The 21,671-nt window shown below is 42.3% G+C and overlaps 1 protein-coding gene across 2 annotated transcripts in view; it reads right to left on the reverse strand.

Annotated features, from left to right (window-relative positions):
* LOC118359288 (non-muscle caldesmon-like) overlaps positions 1-21,671 on the reverse strand; it is a 42,345-nt gene that overhangs the window by 9,728 nt on the left and 10,946 nt on the right. The window contains exons 3-10 of one of the 2 annotated variants that reach the window (XM_035737754.2): positions 11,894-12,326; positions 11,592-11,737; positions 9,885-10,137; positions 8,557-8,694; positions 7,895-7,927; positions 5,097-5,140; positions 3,245-3,326; positions 1,541-1,678 (exon numbers count right to left, since the gene is read on the reverse strand). In XM_035737754.2, coding sequence (XP_035593647.1) covers positions 1,541-1,678; positions 3,245-3,326; positions 5,097-5,140; positions 7,895-7,927; positions 8,557-8,694; positions 9,885-10,137; positions 11,592-11,737; positions 11,894-12,326 — 1,267 coding nt within the window. The remainder of the gene's footprint in view (positions 1-1,540; positions 1,679-3,244; positions 3,327-5,096; positions 5,141-7,894; positions 7,928-8,556; positions 8,695-9,884; positions 10,138-11,591; positions 11,738-11,893; positions 12,327-21,671) is intronic. The other variant, XM_035737756.2, reaches the window with a different exon arrangement.

Below are 21,671 nucleotides of genomic sequence, written 5' to 3' on the forward strand. Positions count from 1 at the left end.
TGATAAATACAATCCACCTGTGTGTAATCAAGTCTCCGTATAAATGCACCTGCACTGTGATAGTCTCAGAGGTCCGTTAAAAGCGCAGAGAGCATCATGAAGAACAAGGAACACACCAGGCAGGTCCGAGATACTGTTGTGAAGAAGTTTAAAGCCGGATGTGGATACAAAAAGATTTCCCAAGCTTTAAACATCCCAATGAGCACTGTGCAAGCGATAATATTGAAATGGAAGGAGTATCAGACCACTGCAAATCTACCAAGACCTGGCCGTCCCTCTAAACTTTCAGCTCATACAAGGAGAAGACTGATCAGAGATGCAGCCAAGAGGCCCATGATCACTCTGGATGAACTGCAGAGATCTACAGCTGAGGTGGGAGACTCCATAGGACAACTTGTCCATAGGACAACAATTAGTCGTATATTGCACAAATCTGGCCTTTATGGAAGAGTGGCAAGAAGAAAGCCATTTCTTAAAGATATCCATAAAAAGTGTTGTTTAAAGTTTGCCACAAGCCACCTGGGAGACACACCAATCATGTGGAAGAAGGTGCTCTGGTCAGATGAAACCAAAATTGAACTTTTTGGCAACAATGCAAAACGTTATGTTTGGCGTAAAAGCAACACAGCTCATCACCCTGAACACACCATCCCCACTGTCAAACATGGTGTTGGCAGCATCATGGTTTGGGCCTGCTTTTCTTCAGCAGGGACAGGGAAGATGGTTAAAATTGATGGGAAGAGGGATGGAGCCAAATACAGGACCATTCTGGAAGAAAACCTGATGGAGTCTGCAAAAGACCTGAGACTGGGACGGAGATTTGTCTTCCAACAAGACAATGATCCAAAACATAAAGCAAAATCTACAATGGAATGGTTCAAAAATAAACATATCCAGGTGTTAGAATGGCCAAGTCAAAGTCCAGACCTGAATCCAATCGAGAATCTGTGGAAAGAACTGAAAACTGCTGTTCACAAATGCTCTCCATCCAACCTCACTGAGCTCGAGCTGTTTTGCAAGGAGGAATGGGAAAAAATGTCAGTCTCTCGATGTGCAAAACTGATAGAGACATACCCCAAGCGACTTACAGCTGTAATCGCAGCAAAAGGTGGCGCTACAAAGTATTAACTTAAGGGGGCTGAATAATTTTGCACGCCCAATTGTTCAGTTTTTGATTTGTTAAAAAAGTTTGAAATATCCAATAAATGCCGTTCCACTTCATGATTGTGTCCCACTTGTTGTTGATTCTTCACAAAAAAATACAGTTTTATATCTTTATGTCTGAAGCCTGAAATGTGGCAAAAGTTCGCAAAGTTCAAGGGGGCCGAATACTTTCGCAAGGCACTGTAGGTAGATTTCTGTGTCTCTAGTCTACAGTATAACTCCAGGCAGCTACTGAATGTAAAGAGCATTCATGTTTTGTATCCGTAAGGTTCTATTTATGTTTTTGGGTGATTAATGTCCAGTCGTTGGTGATGGTGCAAATGACTTTGACTTTATTCATTAATGTGTATGTAACGTTATGGGGTTGTTTCCTTGCCTTGGGTGGTGTGCCTTTGGCCAGGCTCTGGTTCCAGGCCTCTCCAGCCTCAAACAAGTTCTTCTTGGAGGACACTGGCTCAGGTGACATGGGGATGTCCGTCAGGCCCTGTTTGGTTGCCTTGACCTCCTGGGAGTACTACACAACAGAACGATACAATATACTTTATTGACCATTTGCATGTCATTTGCATATAACAAAATTCCAGATCAAAAAGCGTATTTATTAAGCTTGTTCACTTAAAAAGTCTAAAAGAAATGTGAGATAATGTCTAGATGCTTTTTATAGCAGAGATCAAGTTTATAAATTGCTTGGCTGGGCTGATGAGACAGTGGAGTGCACAGTCAGATGAAACAGAGTAAATAGGCATTTTAACGTCATGGAGTTAGCCGGTGGTAACTTGTGGAATAGACACTGGCTGGAACGCGGTTTTAACCAATCAGTATTCAGAATTAGACCCACCCTATTGCATAAAAACAGCATAACACAGTTAGACACAATGAGTAACAAAGTCTAAAAACAAAGTAAACATGGCATGCTAGTGATCTGATGATGCAATAGGGACTTCATGGGAGAGCAGTAGGAGGGCCTCACACACACAACTACTCCCATGTACTTATAGTATGACTCAGGCACCACTCAGGAGATGAGAAAGCAAGCTCAGTCTAGCCTCAAGTGCCCATCAATCCTCTCCCAAATTATAGAGTAGACAGGTGGTTTGACGGACTGGGCCTGACTAAGGCCACCTGACTGACTTTGATGTGTGAACACTGATACTGACAGGTTTCCATACAATTGTTGACCGATTTTCACGAAAATATTCTAAAATCCCACCAGAGGGGTGTATCTATCAAACTGACACTGCAGATGAAAGGCTGTGTGTGATGACATAGTGCACATACAAACATTTTTTTGCAGTTTCATTCCCGTGTACCGAATAAAACATACAGGGTAAATGGGTTTCCATCGCATTTTCAACTCTACTGATGGTTTTGTCGGTAGAAAATATTGAATTATGTAGCCCACTCTGGTCTACAGTGCGGGTATAGTCTACAGTCAATCATTGATCATCATGCCCCCAGAATAAGACCCTCAATATTTATTGTAGAGGAGCATCAAGCTCATCACTGTGCACTTTCATGACTGTGAAGCTCATCTGACTCTACAGTAGCTCCAAAAAACTGCATGCTTTCCCAACGAGTCAGAGTGGGACGACCACAAAACACATCATTGCGTGACTCCAAGTTTACTTCGATATGATGGTTATTATATCAATATTTGCGTATAAAGGCATTTCCACAGCCATTTCTCGCATAATTAATTTTACAGACACAAAAAGATCCCACCTTATCTAGCATATTTCGTTTTGTTGACATTTGGAAAGTTTGCAGACAAATTTGCTGTGTCCGTCAGGCCTGTCGTGATATGTTTTATCCAACGTACTTTACTCGCATAAAAAGGTTGGATGGAAACCTGGTTACTTTATTGATATGTCTGATAAGGTTGATATGAGTCTGAGGCTGAGGTATAATATAATTATGTATGTGTGAGACTGACACAGTGTGTAACCTATAGAGAGGCAGAGAAGGTGGCAGAGAAGTCTGGCTGAATAGTCACCAGATGAAAGCCTTCATCACAGCCCCCACCAATGGGGCCTCTGACTGTCGGGACAGAGGGAGGGGCAGAAACAAGGTGGGAGCTAACCTCGATGGCGGTGGTGTATTGCTCCAGCCTGTCATCGATCTTGGCGAGGAGAACAGGGGGCTGTGTCTTCTTGAAGCTGTTGCTGTATCCAAAATAGAGGCGCTCAGTCAGAGGAGAGTGAAATACAACACAGGAGGACAAATGGTTCGGGGAAGAAAAACAATAATGTTTTACTATCTCATCTGACTGGCAACAGGCCTGCAAGTGAGCACGGATCATCCTTTCACTCTCCTATTGAAATATTCTACTGGGGACAGATGTCAGTTCAATGTCTAGTTTTAATTTACATCTGTTTAAGTTGTCAACTTCTATGAATTCAATGTGAAATCAACAAAACATTTCCACCATGATTTTGAATTTAGGTTAATAAAAGTTGGGTGAAAAACAGACAAAATTCTCTCTTGTCGATTACTTTTTCAAATTCTGTCAGTTTTCCACGTTGATTCGTGGGCTGAAATGATGTGGAAACAAAGTTGATTCAATTAGTTTTTGCCCAGTGTGGGGATACACCCCCTTGGTAAAATTAGCCATTTGAATCTGCACTGCAATTAGACAGGGGATGGGATTGCATGGCCTCTTGCAGGGACTTCTGTCAACACTGTCTATCAGGCCTAATATTAGGCTTGTACGCTGACCACAGTGGGACCCAGTGTGAAGGACCCCTACACACACACACACACACACACACACACACACACACACACACACACACACACACACACACACACACACACACACACACACACACACAGCCAGCCAACCAGCCAGCCAGCCAGCCAGCTGCCTAAAATCCACTACACAGAGCTAAAGTCAGATATATACACTAATAACAAAAACAAATATATTGGGTCCATCTGAAAATGATGAGCTTATTCCCTGCATTTCAAAATGGCCCCAAAATCTATTTATATTAGTAAGAGAACTCCCATGAAAGGCATGAGCCATTAGCCTGATAGGGCTGGCTAGTTTGAAAATTAAATAGCTTCTTTAGGCATGGCACAATTGCTTTAACATGATAAACGGCCCACAAATCTTTTGCTCTGCAAAGACGTTCAAATTGGCTTGGCTAAATGATGTCATGCTTTCTAACTGCATGAGAGAAGGCTGTTATAAGTAAAGGGGCGAAGGAAGTCGTCTGTCTGTCACCCATAACTTCTTCTCCAGAATGCTTTGATTTGGTCTAATAGTGTTTTTACACACATCAACATGGGTGCGTAACACCCACATCAAAGGACTGTCACTAGTGATGTCACTAAACTCTCCCTCCGTCCTAGACTAAAACATGAAACACTCAATTCTTCAGATCTCAAACCTGCACCTGGATGATAAAGTCGTTATTACGCCCTGTTTTCATTCACACTCTCCATATTCATTTAACCCGGACCTGGCCTCTACTACTCCAACTGCTCAGAGCTTTTTACCACTGATAACTGACTACTGTGGTCAGACTGCATGGAGCCACACAGCAGTCTCACAGTCCAGAGCTATAGCTCACCAGCTATCAGAGAGAACCCAGCCAGCCCAGGCTCCAGCCCCCACATCTGGTCAGAGTTAACCAAGCCATAAATCACCCAGGTTGACAAAGGTGATGCACTGAGAGAGGTTTAGAGGTCACCACCGGCCCTCTTTTTCTATGTTTACTTTTACACGCCAGCCATTTAGCCGGCATAACTGCTGTTCTGCCATAGATAGCACCTCTCCATCCAGGCTTCCTCAGGGGGTCCAGTGGGACTTTGGTCAACTTCAAGTTGCAACCAAGATTTAGAAAGAAACTGTGAGAGTACAATTTAAACAACATAGGGTGTGGAATTTGTTTGTTTGCTTTGAGAGATTCACTGTGAAAATGTCTCACCTTTTCTTTAGGGATCGGTTCAAGGATTCCGTTCGCTCTGTGATCTGAAAAATATGAAGAGGATTTTGAAGGGTATTGTTTTGGAATTAGAATAGAACAGTGAAGTGTTCCATGACTTCTAGAATTGTCAGACTGGGGATTCTCATGATCAATGTGATGTTAATCACAGCCCTGGATTTAGCCTGACACAGTAAAGATCTCTTCCAAGTCAAACAGAGCAATGTTCTACTGGTCTTTATCAACTGTCTCCATCTGCCTGTATCTGTCCATTTATATTACCAGAGAGAGATTCAAGCTAACTCTGCCTTAATCCAAGGTTTACTGCAGGCATAGTTATAATGAAATCAGGGTGTGGGAAGGCTTCCAAAACCCATTCCTTACCTTGAATCTGTGTATTTACTGCATTACAGACTTAATCATAGTAAAGAAAATATGTTTGGGATTGCAAGTCTTAGGTTAATCATTAATCAACACACTAATATTTGTATGAGAGGGGTTCTAGTTTGAGGCAGGGTCATAATGTCCCGTCCTCTACCCTTGCTTGCCAAAGAGGTCATACTTCAAAGGATCCAGCACCAAGCTCTGGTTCCTCCCACACAGAAGGATCCCTTATGTTACTGTTCACTGTTCAGCCCCCAACCTGAATCAAATAGCACAACATGTCGACCCCAACTCACAGAGCATGTATTTTCTCCTGTCAAACTCTATTCATTCTCTCTCTAAAATTACACACACAATCAGAGGGAATCTCATGACAGCACTCTAAGGACCAAGGCCCAAGGACACCACCACAGCAACCCCGTCACCACATAGCCCTGTACAGTCGGGTTAGAAAGTGAAAATAAGAGATAGTGGATGGAAACGTATTATAAAAGAAATAGTGGGTGGAAACGTAATATTAAAGAGATAGTGGATGGAAACATAATATTATCAGTAGCTGAACTTGTTGCCTGTCAAGGAGACAATAAGGAGACTGAATGCTACATGCAGCGAGTGCATTTACGACAGATGAGAGCTACATGATATATGCATCTGGTTGTAAAAATGTAATTAGCTATTTTAATGATCTGACTGATACATTAAAGTCAGAGTTGAGCCAGGCTCATAAAGCAAGCTCATAGGGTTGGGGTGTTAGAAATGACATCCAGCTCTAAAAGGTTATCTAGGGTCCTTACTGGAATCTCCTGGCAGAACACAAAGCCAGTAACTGTGATTAGGCTACATGTCCTAATGGGATCGGAGTGGATTATAAATCCTGTGGAATGTATCTGACAGGCAACAAGTCTAATGAAATGATACAAGAAGCAGGAGTACAGTACTATACTCAACCCTTGACAACATGCCATGCAGTGTAAATGCTCAAATCCAAACAAATGAACCCACGGAAACACATTTTGAATTATTATTAGTTGTAAAATTAATTTAGCCTTTATTTAACTAGGTAAGTCAGTTAAAGAACAAAGTCTTATTTACAATGACAGCCTACCAGGGAACAGTGGGTTAACTGCCTTGCTCAGTGGCAGAACGACAGATTTTTACCTTGTCAGCTCTGGGATTCAATCTAACCACGAGGCTACCTGCCGCCAGTCTAACTGTATCTGTATTAGAGGATGACCGATTATTGGAGGACCAAAAAAGCCGAATAATGATTAATCGTCCGATTAAAAAAAAAATGTATTTGTAATAATGACAATTACAACAATACTGAATGAACACTTATTTTAACGTAATATAATACAACAATAAAAATCCATTTATTGAATGAAATGAAACATGTTCAATTTGGTTTAAATAATGCAAAAACAAAGTGTTGGAGAAGTAAAAGTGCAATATGTGCCACGTACAAAAGCTAACGTATGAGTTCCTTGCTCAGAACATGAGAACATATGAAAGTTGGTGGTTCCTTTTAACATGAGACTTCAATATTCCCAGGTAAGAGGTTTTAGGTTGTAGTTAATATAGTATTTATTGTACTATTTCTCTCTATACCATTTGTATTTAATTAACCTTTGACTATTGGATGTTCTTATAGGCAATTTAGTATTGCCAGTGTAACAGTATAGCTTCCGTCCCTCTCCTCGCTCCTCCCTGGGCTCGAACCAGGAACACATTGACAACAGCCATCCTCGAAGCATCGTTACACATCGCTCCACAAAAGCTGCGGCCCTTGCAGAGCAAGGGGAATAACTACTCCAAGTCTCAGAGCGAATGACGTTTGAAACACTATTAGCGCGTATCCCACTAACTAGCTAGCCATTTCACATGGGTTACACCAGCCATCAGGCTGATAGGCTTGAAGTCATAAACAACGCTGTGCTAGCGAAGAGCTGCTGGCAAAACGCACGAAAGTGCTGTTTGAATGAATGCTTGCGAGCCTGCTGCTGCCTACCATCGCTCAGTCAAACTGCTTTATCAAATATCAAATCATAGACTTAATTACAACATAATAATAATAATAATTAATGAGCCAAGCGGCCCAAACTGTTGCATATACCCTGACTCTGCGTGCAATGAACGCAAGAGAAGTGACACAATTTAACCTGGTTAATATTGCCTGCTAACCTGGATTTATTTTAGCTAAATATGTAGGTTTAACAATATATACAGTCGTGCAACAATTGTGCTTTTTTCGCAAATGCGCTTTTGTTAAATCATCCCCCAGCGTTGCATCGATTATATGCAATGAAGGACACGCTAGATAAACTAGTAATATCATCAACCATGTGTAGTTATAACTAGTGATTATAATTGATTGATTGTTTTTTATAAGATAAGTTTAATGCTAGCTAGCAACTTACCTTGGCTTCAACTGCATTCGCGTAACAGGCAGGCTCCCCATGGAGTGCAATGAGAGGCAGGTGGTTAGAGCATTGGACTAGTTAACTGTAAGGTTGCAAGATTGAATCCCAGAGTTGACAAGGTAAAAATCTGTTGTTCTGCCCCTGAAGTGCCCCTGAAGGCAGTTAACCCACTGGCTCATAATGTCTGGAATGGAGTGGTATGTAACATAGTATGTATGTAGAGACATGCTGTCAGATCAAATTAACATCATACAGACAGGGACCTGGTGGTATTGACACAAAACAGTGAATACTGATCGACTTCAAAGCTGCACATGTCTCACACACACACACACACACACACAAACACACCCAGTGATCGCAAACCCATATGTAAATGTGTGTGACCTGATCACACTACAAGCATTGTGGTGGAGACTGTGTCAAATTCTGACATTTAAAACACACACATGCAACTTACAGGCTTAAACTGAACACAATGGCTGTAAAGATGGTATAAAGTCACATTTTAGTATTTTTGAACAATTTATTTTTGGGGAAAAATGCTGAAAACAAAGGTATCATTATCATATCATAAGAACCGTACTTGTCATATATGACCATGGGCAATGACGACAAACCGTGGCTACATGGACAGAGGAGACAGACAAGTTAACTACCTTGTAAACGGAGCCTTTGGGACTGAGCGAGCTAAACATCTCATCTCCGTCTACGCTGGAGGTACTGAGGCTCTTCATCCGCTCTGCTGCCTCCATCCTCCTCCTCTCTATGTCCTCCTTCATCCTCCTCTTCTCCTCCTGTACATGAAGACACAATGGTTCGGTTTTGCACAAGAAGAGAAGACAATTGTCTACACTTAGTTAAAAGGGTTCCAAAAGGGTTTCTTCGGCTGTCCACATAGGAGAAAATTGTTTGGTTCCAGGTAGAACCCTTTATCGTTTCAGGTACCCCTTTTGTGGTCAGTGTAGAACCTTCTGTGGAAAGGTTTCCCAATAGAACCTGAAAGGGTTTTACCTGCAACTAAAAGGGTTCTACAAGGAACCAATCAGGGTTATTCAAAAGGTTGTCCTACAGGGACAGCCTGAAAACCCTTTTAGGTTCTAGATAGCACCTTTTTTTCTAAGAGTGTGCCACATGTGACAATAGCTACATTATAATGTATAATAGACTCCTGTTGGAGAGCTTAGAAGAAAAAGGGGTGGCTCATTTAGTGAGTGCTACATTCAGCTGCTGTATATCTTATGGCCGTAGGCTTTACAATTTATTTGTATTTTAATCCCCGCAGGAGGCCTTTTGCCTTTGGTAGGCCATTGCAAGTAAGAATTTGTTCTTAATTAACCTACTTGCCTAGTTTAAATAAAGGTTCAATAAAAAATAACACATAAAATAATAATAGCTGCTTAGCTGATTTAAAGCTCCTTTTGCATGTGCGATGTATGTGTTTAACATAGTGATGGGTCATTTGTGAATGACCAACTCTTTTTAAACAGATCTTTTGGTGGACTTCAGAAATTAAATCGGTGAAAGAGCCAGACAACGATTAACTGTAGATAACTTGTAAAAAATATTCCCTGAAGGACATTCTCACTACAGGAACAATAGATAGTGGGAGAGCACCTCATTCAGGTCCATGCACATTTTAGCAGTGCTTTAAAAAATTATTGTCATTTTATTGGCAGGCGATCTAATAATTTGGTCAGGTAAAAATTAATTTGAACTCACATTTCACGATCGGACATAATGTTAGGCAGATTTTACGGTTTACATTCACAATTTCCTACTTTTTCATGCTTCTAAGTACATTTTTAAGCACTACTGAACAAAGAGCCATTTGGAAGCTAAATGAAGGGCTTTTTTAGGTGAACTGAGCCAAATGATCCGGTTCAATGAAAATACTCGGAATGCCCATCACAATTTAATCTATTTCTGTGTGTGTATCTTAAGGCCGTGGGCATCATAATATGTCTACAAAGTATTTGACCATCACCTCCTCCTTGGCTAGACGCTGTTGCTCCTCCTCTCTGCTCCTGCGCTCCTCTTCCTTCCTGACCTGGCGTCTCTCCTCCCTCCTCCTCTTCAGCTCCTCTAGCTCCTGCTCGGCCTCAGCCTGCTTGTGTTTGAGCTGCTCAAGCTCCTGGTTTTCCTTCTCCGCATGGCTCCGTCGGATCTTCTCCAGCTTGGCCTCTGTCTCCAAGATGGCCTCCTCCTCAGCCTCTGCAGCTGCCATTTGTACCACAGCCCTGGGAGAGATGGAGGGAGATGGAGGATGACTGCATGGAGGAACAAAGGTGGATATACAGTGGGGCAAAAAAGTATTTAGTCAGCCACCAATTGTGCAAGTTCTCCCACTTAAAAAGATAAGAGGCCTGTAATTTTCATCATAGGTACACTTCAACTATGACAGACAAAATGAGAATAAAAATCCAGAAAATCACATTGTAGGATTTTTAATTAATTAATTTGCAAATTATTTGGTCACCTACAAACAAGCAAGATTTCTGGCTCTCACAGACCTGTAACTTCTTCTTTTTAAGAGGCTCCTCTGTCATCCACTCGTTACTTGTATTAATGGCACCTGTTTGAACTTGTTATCAGTATAAAAGACACCTGTCCACAACCTCAAACAGTCACACTCCAAACTCCACTATGGCCAAGACCAAAGAGCTGTCAAAGGACACCAGAAACAAAATTGTAGACCTGCACCAGGCTAGGAAGACTGAATCTGCAATAGGTAAGCAGCTTGGTTTGAAGAAATCAACTGTGGGAGCAATTATTAGGAAATGGAAGTCATACAAGACCACTGATAATCTCCCTCGATCTCGGGCTCCACGCAAGATCTCACACCGTGGGGTCAAAATGATCACAAGAACGGTGAGCAAAAATCCCAGAACCACACGAGGGGACCTATTGAATGACCTGCAGAGAGCTGGGACAAAAGTAACAAAGCCTACCATCAGCAAGGGCATTGAAGATGAAACGTGGCTGGGTCTTTCAGCATGACAATCATCCCAAACACACCACCCGGGCAACGAAGGAGTGGCTTCGTAAGAAGCATTTCAAGGTCCTGGAGTGGCCTAGGCAGTCTCCAGATCTCAACCACATAGAAAATCTTTGATGGGAGTTGAACGTCCGTGTTGCCCAGCAACAGCCCCAAAACATCACTGCTCTAGAGGAGATCTGCATGGAGGAATGGGCCAAAATACCAGCAACAGTGTGTGAAAACCTTATGAAGACTTACAGAAAACGTTTGACCTTTGTCATTGCCAAAAAAGGGTATATAACAAAGTATTGAGATAAACTTTTGTTATTGACCAAATACTTATTTTCCACCATAATTTGCAAATAAATACATAAAAAATCCTACAATGTGGTGTTCTGGATTTTTCCCCCCTCATTTTGTCTGTCATGGTTGAAGTGTACCTATGATGAAAATTACAGGTCTCTCTTATCTTTTTAAGTGGGAGAACTTGCACAATTGGTGGCTGACTAAATACTTTTTTGCCCCACTGTATAGAGGAGGAGTATTTGAAGAGATGTCTCCGTTTCCTAATAGTTTTCACCATCCTGATGGTTTAGAATGTGAAACATCTAGGAGTTACAATGTGAATTGCGATGTGATTTGCTTGCCATGTAACTGAATTTGGAAGCAGGTCTGGTGAGACATATCCATATACCATAATACGCCATTATTTACCTGGGAGCCCTTAATTTGGTTTTGACCATGTATGATGTCACTTTCTCCCCAGCTGTGTCTCCGTTGACGTTGCCATGCTTTGCCTCTGTATGGAGGACGACTTTGGATGTGTACGAGATCTTCACCTCTTTGTGCTTCTCTTTCACCTGGAGTTGCAAAGAACATTTAACATCTCCAAAGTTGACTACTTCAACGACATACATTTTTGAATAATCATATTCATAATTGACATTTTCTTAATTAATCACATATTTGCCTATAATATAAATATATATTTTTTAATCAGTAAAGCTAAAGAGTACCTTCTCCTCAGCATCAGATCTTTGGTCCTCCTCTCTCTTCTTCAGCACTCTCATCTGCTCCTGCCTCTGTTTCTCTGCCTCCACTTCTCCTTCCCTCTCTTCTCTAACCACCTCCTCCTCTCGCTCCCACCCTTTCCTCTCACTTTCCTTTCTTCCCCACTTCTTCTCCACTTCATCCTCCACTTCTGCCTTGTGTCTCTGCTGGCGAGAGGTGGATGTGGTGGGGGTGGCTGAGCCAGAGAGGGTATGTGGTGTGGGGGGCTTTGCGGCACCATTCAGTGGCCTCTGGTCCTGCTCCTCTGTGGCCTGACTGAGCTCCTCCATGCGCTGGGCCTGCTGCCTGCGTCTCTCCAGCCGCTGGGTCCAGTCACTGAAGCCCTCGTCCTCCTCCATAGAGGGATAGCTGCTGCTGGGCTTCAGATCCCTCTCATACCTGGGACACAAAGAGGAACATGGAGAGATAGAACATGTTAGGTCAACATTCAGATGAGCATCATGAGCTCCAAAACCTTTTGTAACACTAAGGTTGTCTTAAGTCCTTTGTTAGGCAATGGACGAAATGGGATCTTAGTACTACCAATGTTTTGGAAGCTCACCGCTAGTCTGAGAGGGAAGTAGACTTTGCTAGCTTCAGTTTATAACATGAAAGAACTATAGGGGTATGTGAATGCAAGGATTGCTTAACCAAGGGGTTCCCAAACTTTTTCACTCGGGGACCCCGTCCAGCATTGGGAAACATCCCGAGCCACCCCTCTGAGCATGCGCAAACACCACGTCTATGTCTATCGGCACAGGCACTGTTCATGACACAAACTGTTCACACCCCTCTTGTTGGTGGAGAGAATATGTTGCAGGTTAAAAGTTTATTTCCTGCAATTCTATACATTCTGTCATGGGGTGCAAAGAACATTTTGCAATTTTAAGCAAATTTTCTTGCAATTCTATACATTTGGCCATTTCTAATGTGTATTCAAGTGATATTTGAGTGAGAAAAAAAGACAACAATATGGGCTAAAAACCTTAATAAAAAAACGTTAGCTGACATAGGCTAGTAGATCTGGACATTTCTGACAAGTTATAAATAGCTCTCTACGGTACTGTTGAAGTCAAACGTTTAAACTCAGTTTTTCCCAATTCCTGACATTTAATCCTAGTAAAAATGCCCTGTCTTAGCTCAGTTAGGATGATTACTTGATTTTAAGAATGTGAAATATCAGAATAATAGTAGAGAGAATTATTTATTTCAGCTTTCATTTCTTTCATCACATTCCCAGTGGCTCAGAAGTTTACATACACTCAATTAGTATTTGTCAGCATTGCCTTGAAATTGTTTAACTTGGGTCAAACGTTTCGGGTAGCCTTCCACAACCTTCCCACAATAAGTTCCTCCTGACAGAGCTGGTGTTACTGAGTCAGGTTTGTAGCCCTCCTTGCTCGCACATGCTTTTTCAGTTCTGCCCACAAATGTTCTATGGGATTAAGGTCAGGGCTTTGTGATGGTCTCTCCAATACTTTGACTGTTCCTTCCTCATGAAGCCATCTATTTTGTGAAGTACACCAGTCCCTCCTGCACCCCCACAATATGATGCTGCCACCCCCGTGCTTCACAGTTGGGATGATGTTCTTCAGCTTGCAAGCCTCTCCATTTTTCCTCAAAACATAACGATGGTCATTATGGCCAAACAGTTCTATTTTTGTTTCATCAGACGAGAGGACATTTCTCCAAAAGGTACAATCTTTGTCCCTATGTGTAGTTGCAAACAGTAGTCTGGCTTTTTTATGGCGTTTTTGGAGCAGTGGCTTCTTCCTTGCTGAGCGGCCTTTCAGGTTATGTCAATATAGGACTTGTTTAACTGTGGATATAGATACTTTTCTATCTGTTTCCTCCAGCATCTTCACAAGGTCCTTTGCTGTTGTTCTGGGATTGATTTGCACTTTTCGCACCAAAGTACGTTCATCTCTAGGAGACAGAAGCGGTATGACGGCTGCCGTTTCAGTTCCTTGCTCAGAACATGAGAACATATGAAAGCTGGTAGTTCCTTTTAACATGAGTCTTCAATATTCCCAGGTAAGAAGTTCTAGGTTGTAGTTATTATAGGAATTATAGGACTATTTCCCTCTATACCATTTGTATTTAATTAACCTTTAACTATTGAATGTTCTTATAGGCACTTTAGTATTGCCAGTGTAACAGTATAGCGTCCATCCCTCTCCTCGCTCCTCCCTGGGCTCGAACCAGCAACACAACGACAATTAGCGCACGCTAACTGGCTAGCCATTTCACTTTGGTTACACGAGCCTCATCTCGGGAGTCACAAACAGCGTAATGCTTGATGCACAACGAAGAGCTGCTGGCAAAACGCACTAATGTGCTGTTTGAATGAATGTTTACGCGCCTGCTTCTGCCTACCACACCTCACTCAGTCAGATACTTGTATGCTCAGTCAGATTATATGCAACACAGGACACGCTAGATAATATCTAGTAATATCATCAACCATGTGTAGTTAATTAGTGATTATGATTGTTTTTTATAAGATACGTTTAATGCTAGCTAGCAACTTACCTTGGCTTACTGCATTCGCATAACAGGCAGCCTCCTTGTGGAGTGCAACGAGAAAGAGGCAGGTCATTATTGCGTTGGACTAGTTAAGGTTGCAAGATTGGATCCCCCGAGCTGACAAAGTGAAAATCTGTCGTTCTGCCCCTGAACAAGGCAGTTAACCCACTGTTCCCACTGTCATTGAAAATAAGAATGTGTTCTTAACTGACTTGCCTAGTGAAATAAAGATTAAATAAAGGTGTAAAAAAAAATATATATATATATATATCGGCAAATCGGCGGCCAAAAATACCAATTTCCGATTGTTATGAAAACTAGAAATCGGCCCTAATTAATCGGCAATTCTGATTAATCGGTCAACCTCTAGTAGAGAGAGGACTACAGCTTCCTAATATGACCACCAAAGAGGTGTTTTGGCTGGTGTGAAACATCCCAAAGTGCCAAACAATGGTTCTGTAGTATGGGTCAACATGGGTTCTACAAAATGGGTCATTATGGGTTCTATAGTATGGGTCATTATGGGTTCTATAGTATGGGTCAACATGGGTTCTATAGTATGGTTCAACATAGGTTCTATAATATGGGTTCTATAGTACAGGTCAACATGGGTTCTATAGTATGGGTCAAAGTTGGTTCTATAGTATGGGTCAATGTTGGTTCTATAATATGGGTCAACATGGGTTCCATAGATGGGTCAACATGGGTTCTATAGTATGGGTCAAAGTTGGTTCTATAGTATGGGTCAATGTTGGTTCTATAGTATGGGTCAACATGGGTTCTATAGTATGGGTCAACATGGGTTTTATAGCATCGGTCAATGTTGGTTCTATAGTATGGGTCAACATGGGTTCTATAGTATGGGTCAACATGGGTTTTATAGCATCGGTCAATGTTGGTTCTATAGTATGTGTCAAACATTAGTTTTATTAGTTGTATTATTATGTACATGGTATACACTGTCCAACTAAATGCTAACATGGGTTTTATTACATGTGTAAAACATGGGTTCTATAGTAAAGTCTACAATATATGTCAACTACAGTGTCGGTGAGAGCGGACGTGGCTCACACACAGCCAACAAAGCCATCTCCCAGCAGCCCAGCGAGTGGAGCTGCTGCTGAGCCTGTCTATGAACATCATCAGGCACAGATCGAAACACACACAACACAGGGAAACAGCTGGAACAGCTTGTAGACTGGCTCTGGTGTTGTTGTTTCTCCTCTACAGCCACTGTCGCAAGCTAACGTGTGTATGTGTGTGTGCGCGTGTGTGTGGTGAGATGGTAGGCGGTTGACACCTGATTTCACCAAATAAACACTTGGGTTGGGAGAGGAGTGGTGAGGAACTGTGGGCTGAAGTAAGAACAACATTAACTGAGATTAGAGCTGGCAGGAACACTGAATCAGCCCTGGGTTCTTTTAGCATAAAAGATACACAGTGATACCAGGGAAGAGAGAGACAGACAGACAAGGGGCTTACGAGGACAACAGGTCTTATAGAGACCCAGATAACCAGAGACAACACAGCTGGACAAATTAACTGGCACCTGGAAGTCGAGAGCAGCAAGCTTCCGTCAACCGACATTAAGTGATTTCTGTAACAAGTGCTTAAGAGCCGGTGATTAACTGCAGGGAATGAGGTGGAGCCTAATGTGGGGACCATGGTAGACAGTATTGTGAGGAACATGGTAGACAGTAATGTGGGGACCATGGTAAACAGTAATGTGGGGACCATGGTAAACAGTAATGTGGGGGCCATTGTAGACAGTATTGTGAGGACCATGGTAGACAGTAATCTGGGGACCATGGTAGACAGTAATCTGGGGACCATGCTAGGCAGTAATGTGGGGACCATGCTAGGCAATAATGTGGGGACCATGATATACAGTAATCTGGGGACCATAGTAGACAGTATTGTGAGGAATATGGTAGACAGTCATCTGGGGACCATGGTAGACAGTATTGTGAGGAATATGGTAGACAGTCATCTGGGGACCATGGTAGTGTCACGCCCTGGTCGAAGTATGTATGTTTGTCTTCATTTATTTGGTCAGGCCAGGGTGTGACATGGGTTTATTTTGTGGTGTGTTTTTGTATTGGGGTTTTAGTAGGTATTGGGATTGTGGCTGAGTAGGGTTGTCTAGGAAAGTCTATGGTTGCCTTGAGGCGGTTCTTCATCAGAGGCAGGTGATTTTCATTGTCTCTGATTGGGAACCATATTTAGGCAGCCATATTCTTTGAGTGTTTCGTGGGTGATTGTTCCTGTCTCTGTGTTAGTGTTCACCAGATAGGCTGTATAGCTTTTCACATTCGGTTTGTTGTTTTTGTATTGTTTGTGTTTTTTCTTTATTAAAGATGTATCGAACTAACCACGCTGCATTTTGGTCCGACTCTCCTTCAACGGAAGAAAGCTGTAACAGAATCAGCCACCACAACGTGGTAACAGGCAACAGCAGCAGCAGGAGCAGCGCGACAAGAATTTCTGGACTTGGGAGGAAATCCTCGACGGGAGAGGACCCTGGGCTAAACCAGGGGAGTGTAGCCGCACCAAGGTGAAGCGAGAGAAGGACTGGACATGGGAGGACGAACTGGACGGTGAAGGACCCTGGGCTCAGCCTGGAGAATATCGCCACCCCAAGGAAGAACTGGAGGCGGCGAAAGCGGAGAGGCACTGGTATGAGGAGGCAGCACGGCGACGCGGACAGAAGACCGAGAGTCAGCCCCAAAAATGTCTTGGGGGGGGCTCAGGGAGAGTGTGGCAGAGTCAGGGTTCAGACCTGAGCCAACTGGGCCGTACGCACTACCCTCTGTAGCGCCTTGTGGTCGGATGCCGAGCAGTTGCCATACCAAGCAGTGATGCAACAGGTTAGGATGCTCTTGATGATGCAGCTGTTGACCATTTGGAGGATTTGAGGACCCAGATGTTTTCAGTCTCCTGAGGGGGAATAGGCGTTGTCATGCCCTTTTCACAACTTTTTGGGGGTGTTTGGACCATCACAGTTTGTTGACGATGTGGACACAAAGGAACTTGAAGCTCTCGACCCGTTCCACTACAGCCCAATCGATGTGAATGGGGGTGTGCTCAGCTCTCCTTTTCCTGTTGTCCACGATCAGCTCCTTTGTCTTGCTCACATTGAGGTAGAGGTTGTTGTCCTGGCACCACACTGCCAGGTCTCTGACCTCCTCCCTGTAGGCTGTGTCATCATTGTCAGTGATCAGGCCTACAACCGTTGTGTCGTCAGGAAACTTAATGATGGTGTTGGAGTTATGTGTAGCCACGCAGTCATGGGTGAACAGGGAGTACAGGAGGGGATTAAGCAGGCACCCCTGAGGGGCCCTCGTGTTGAGGATCAGCGTGGCAGATGTGGGGTTGCCAACCCTTGTCACCTGGGGGCAGCCCGTCAGGAAGTCCAGGATCCATTTGCAGAGGGAGGTGTATAGTCCTTCGCTTAGTGATGAGCTTTGAGGGCACGATGGTGTTGAACGCTGAGCTGTAGTCAACTAACAGCATTCTCATGTAGGTGTTCCTTTTGTCCAGGTGGGAAATCTGTGGATCCTGCAAAGTCTAGTGGGTCTAGGATTTCTTGGATGATGGTGTTGATGTGAGCCATGACCAGCCTTTCAAAGCACTTCATGTCTACAGACATGAGTGCTAAGGGGTGGTAGTCATTTAGACAGGTTACTTTGGCGTTCTTGGGCACAGGGACTATGGCGGTCTGCTTGAAATATGTAGGTACTGTATTACAGACTCAGTCACATTACTGAGTGGTAAAGCCCTATGCTGAGTAAACACAGGCCACTAACAGCTCTCCTCTCCTGTGTTTATAGTTTCTAACTGGAATATTATTAGCGGACAAGTTGACAAAAGGGTGACATATATGTAAGTATGCAGTATGTATGTGACAAGTAACAATGCAAACACTCCCTCCAAATCTATGTCTACTCCACTGGGAAAACAAGCCATTTCAAACAACCTAATTCTGGGATTGTGTTCAGTATTTATTGTCTTGGAGGACTTGGAGATTTTTGGAGCATTTCAAACCAGTCTAGTTTATGTGTGCAGTGAGTAACACACATTTTATCACCTGGCATCAAGTCAACATTCACAGAAATCATTTTCTTACCCTACCATAGGACACTTTGGTTTTCTACCCTTACAGGGCAAGGATTACTATGCCATTACCACGTTTTGAATTAATTTGCTGATGGAAAAAGCTGAAAAATCCTCTTGTCCTACCCACATTTTTTGATGACCACATTACTGAAAGTGCAGCAGTGACCACTGTCCTCCCGTTCCCAGAAGTTGGTCAATATTGACGTGGCTGTGGTCCAGAACAGAAGACAACAGAAGACAGAACAGAAGACATGTCGAGTGCCCATTCATCACATCCTTTCTGTCCTCACTACAACACCTGCCTCTAGACTAACACAGTGTCGTGCTTTCATACAACATGATCACAGGACATTTACTTGTTTACCACAGACTATTTGACTGTTTATGACTGCATCCCTTGTTCTCAATTTCCACCTGAAGACATACCCTAATCTAACTGCCTGTAGCTCAGCCCCAGAGGCAAGGATATGCATATTCCTGGTATCATTTGAATGGAAACATTCTGAAGTTTGTGGAAATGTTAATTGAATGTAGGAAATTATAACACAGTAGATCTGGTAGAAGAAAAGACAAAGAAAGAGCATACGTTTTCTGTTTTTTATTGTTGTAGTATCATCTTTCACATGTACTAGAATAGCCACACAGTCAGATAGGATGGAGATCATTTTGATGGATAACACAAGAGGGCAACTGTAGGTGTGCAAAGTTTCAGACTGATAACTTCAGATATGGGTGAGCTACATGACATTTAGCATGAAGTCACCCAGGTGTCCCACACAAGTTGCCCAAATGTACCCAAGTGGCTGAATTGGTGAAATGACCTATAACTATATACAACAGGGGTAGACCGTTTGGAAATCCTCTACAAAATATTTTGCTGCCTGTGCCATGTCCCATAGCAGTCTCTTTCTGATGTAAAGCAGAGGCAAACTGAACAAGTGGTGCAGGTGATGGGGGACTTCATGCGACACAGACCACAACGACGCCTCCATGCTGTGCCCTTTTGGCCTTGAGGCACAGTCATGCCTGCAGTAATGAACTGTGGCATATGAACACCACTGGAGGCAGGAGTAGAGGGGACATTACAAAAAAAAATATATATATTTATATTTCATAAAACGGCATTAGCACTTACCCGTCCAGAAGTACGTCCTGTCCTTGCAGAAACAGCTCCTCAATGTTTGAATCATAACACTCAAATATTCCTCAAACAAAAAAATCTGTCTCACTTTCCCGATCAATCTCTTCTATAATCTGGTGCAAATCTGTATACTTAGACTTGGACTTCGCTTTTCCTGATTTATTCGCCATGTTGTCTTCAATGAAATCGTTGAAAAAACACTTTCCAAAACGCTGCTGTGCGTAATAAGCGTTACCTGTGGTCAATGGCGAGAATGAACTTTGTTATGCGTGTGTTTACAAACAAGGGATGGTGGTCCAACCCATAACCATCACATACTGGCGTTTACCTCAGCTCATTGGCTATCTACCCAGCTAGATTTCAAGACGATCAGTGGTCATTGGGCAGAAATACAGTCAATCAATGAAGCTTCGATGATATTATTGGTGCGCAATGAAGTCATTGCTCGTTGTCTTCAAATCAGTTCACTTCGGTCAATACTCCCTGCAAAAAAAACAATCAAGTTTGGCTGTGTTGCAAACATCCAGATGATTGCGCTGAAACCAACTATGACTAGATAAACGATTGTTTAGTGTGTGTAATTACGTTGAATGCTCCGTAAAAAGTTGATAGAGATGGAATTCACGACACAAAAGGTTTACAAAATGTTTTGTTTTAGGCTATAAAAATGGATTTTATCAAAGAAAACGGCACTTCATTTGATCACTGGGACCCTCAGGAAGAGGAATAAGAGCAAGATATCAGAATGTAAGTCATAATTTTACCTTCACCTTGTTGATTGCTCCTCTCAAACAAAAGCATGGTAAATCAGAAAACGTAGTTTGATGTCTAAGATTCTAATCTTTTGGAGGGTGTAAGACACTTGCATTTTCAAGAATGTTTAATGTTACAACGTTGTATTTTTAGTTGTCACTCTGAAATGTCCCCTGATGTTGATCCCTGTACGGGGATAGCAGCCATAAGAGGTTTAAACTTCACAGGTTAGTCCGAACATCTGCACCTGGCTGAACAAAACGATGAACCTTCTATCAATTACCAGGTAGAGTAAAGAATTCTATCTTTAACGAAGAACAGATTCGCAGCGCACCTCTCTCTCTCTCTATATATATATATATATTATTATTATTATTATTATTATTATTATTATTATTATTTTATTTTTATTATTTATTTTTATTTTTTTTCTTAACCCTCCGTTCATCAAAACAGTCCTGAAATGAAAGTCTGTTTCATCTTTGCAGGAGCTGGCTGAATGCAATGCTCCCTCCAGGCATTCCAATTATAATTAAGTAGGTTAGCTACTAAAGTAAATTGATGTTTCCAGGTGGTAGTTTATATATATATATTAACATATATTTAATGGACAATTAGGAATAATGAGCAGTAATTGTGGTGGTTGGATTCTTCAGGTGTTTAGTCATGCAGATGTTGTTATGAAGTGGTTAGTTCTGACACCAAAAGCTCTCTGGTAACAAACCACAGGCACCTGTTGGAAAGGAATATTTGTGTAATGGCTCTGAAATGTCATGTTACTGTAATGACTTTGAAAACAAAGAGGAAGGAACCTGGTCTGAATATCGGCTGGCAATTACATTGTTGAGAGAGCAGTACACAGTCAACGACACAGAGATCAAATAACAGCAAACCCCAAACCAGTGTTCACGGTTGTTTTGACGTTTGGTCTTCTGAACTATTATTCGACTGTATCATTTATAATTTATCCCCCTTAGGGATAAAGAGGAAACAGGGAGTCCTTGAAACAGTTTGAAAATGTTACTATGCCTGTTTTATGATCAATCCAAAATTACAGACTACACTGAGTGTAGTGACTTTACCTCATGTCAAGTCACTCATTACGGTTTAAAAACGTGGAGGCATTGTCATGATCTAGGGCTGTTTTTGTTCTTTCTTCTCCCCTTTGGAGAAAGTGTGTCAGTTAAAGGCCATGATAGTAGTAGTTT

This window comes from Oncorhynchus keta, chromosome 26, assembly GCF_023373465.1.
Source record: "Oncorhynchus keta strain PuntledgeMale-10-30-2019 chromosome 26, Oket_V2, whole genome shotgun sequence".
Classification (NCBI taxonomy): Eukaryota; Metazoa; Chordata; class Actinopteri; order Salmoniformes; family Salmonidae; genus Oncorhynchus; species Oncorhynchus keta.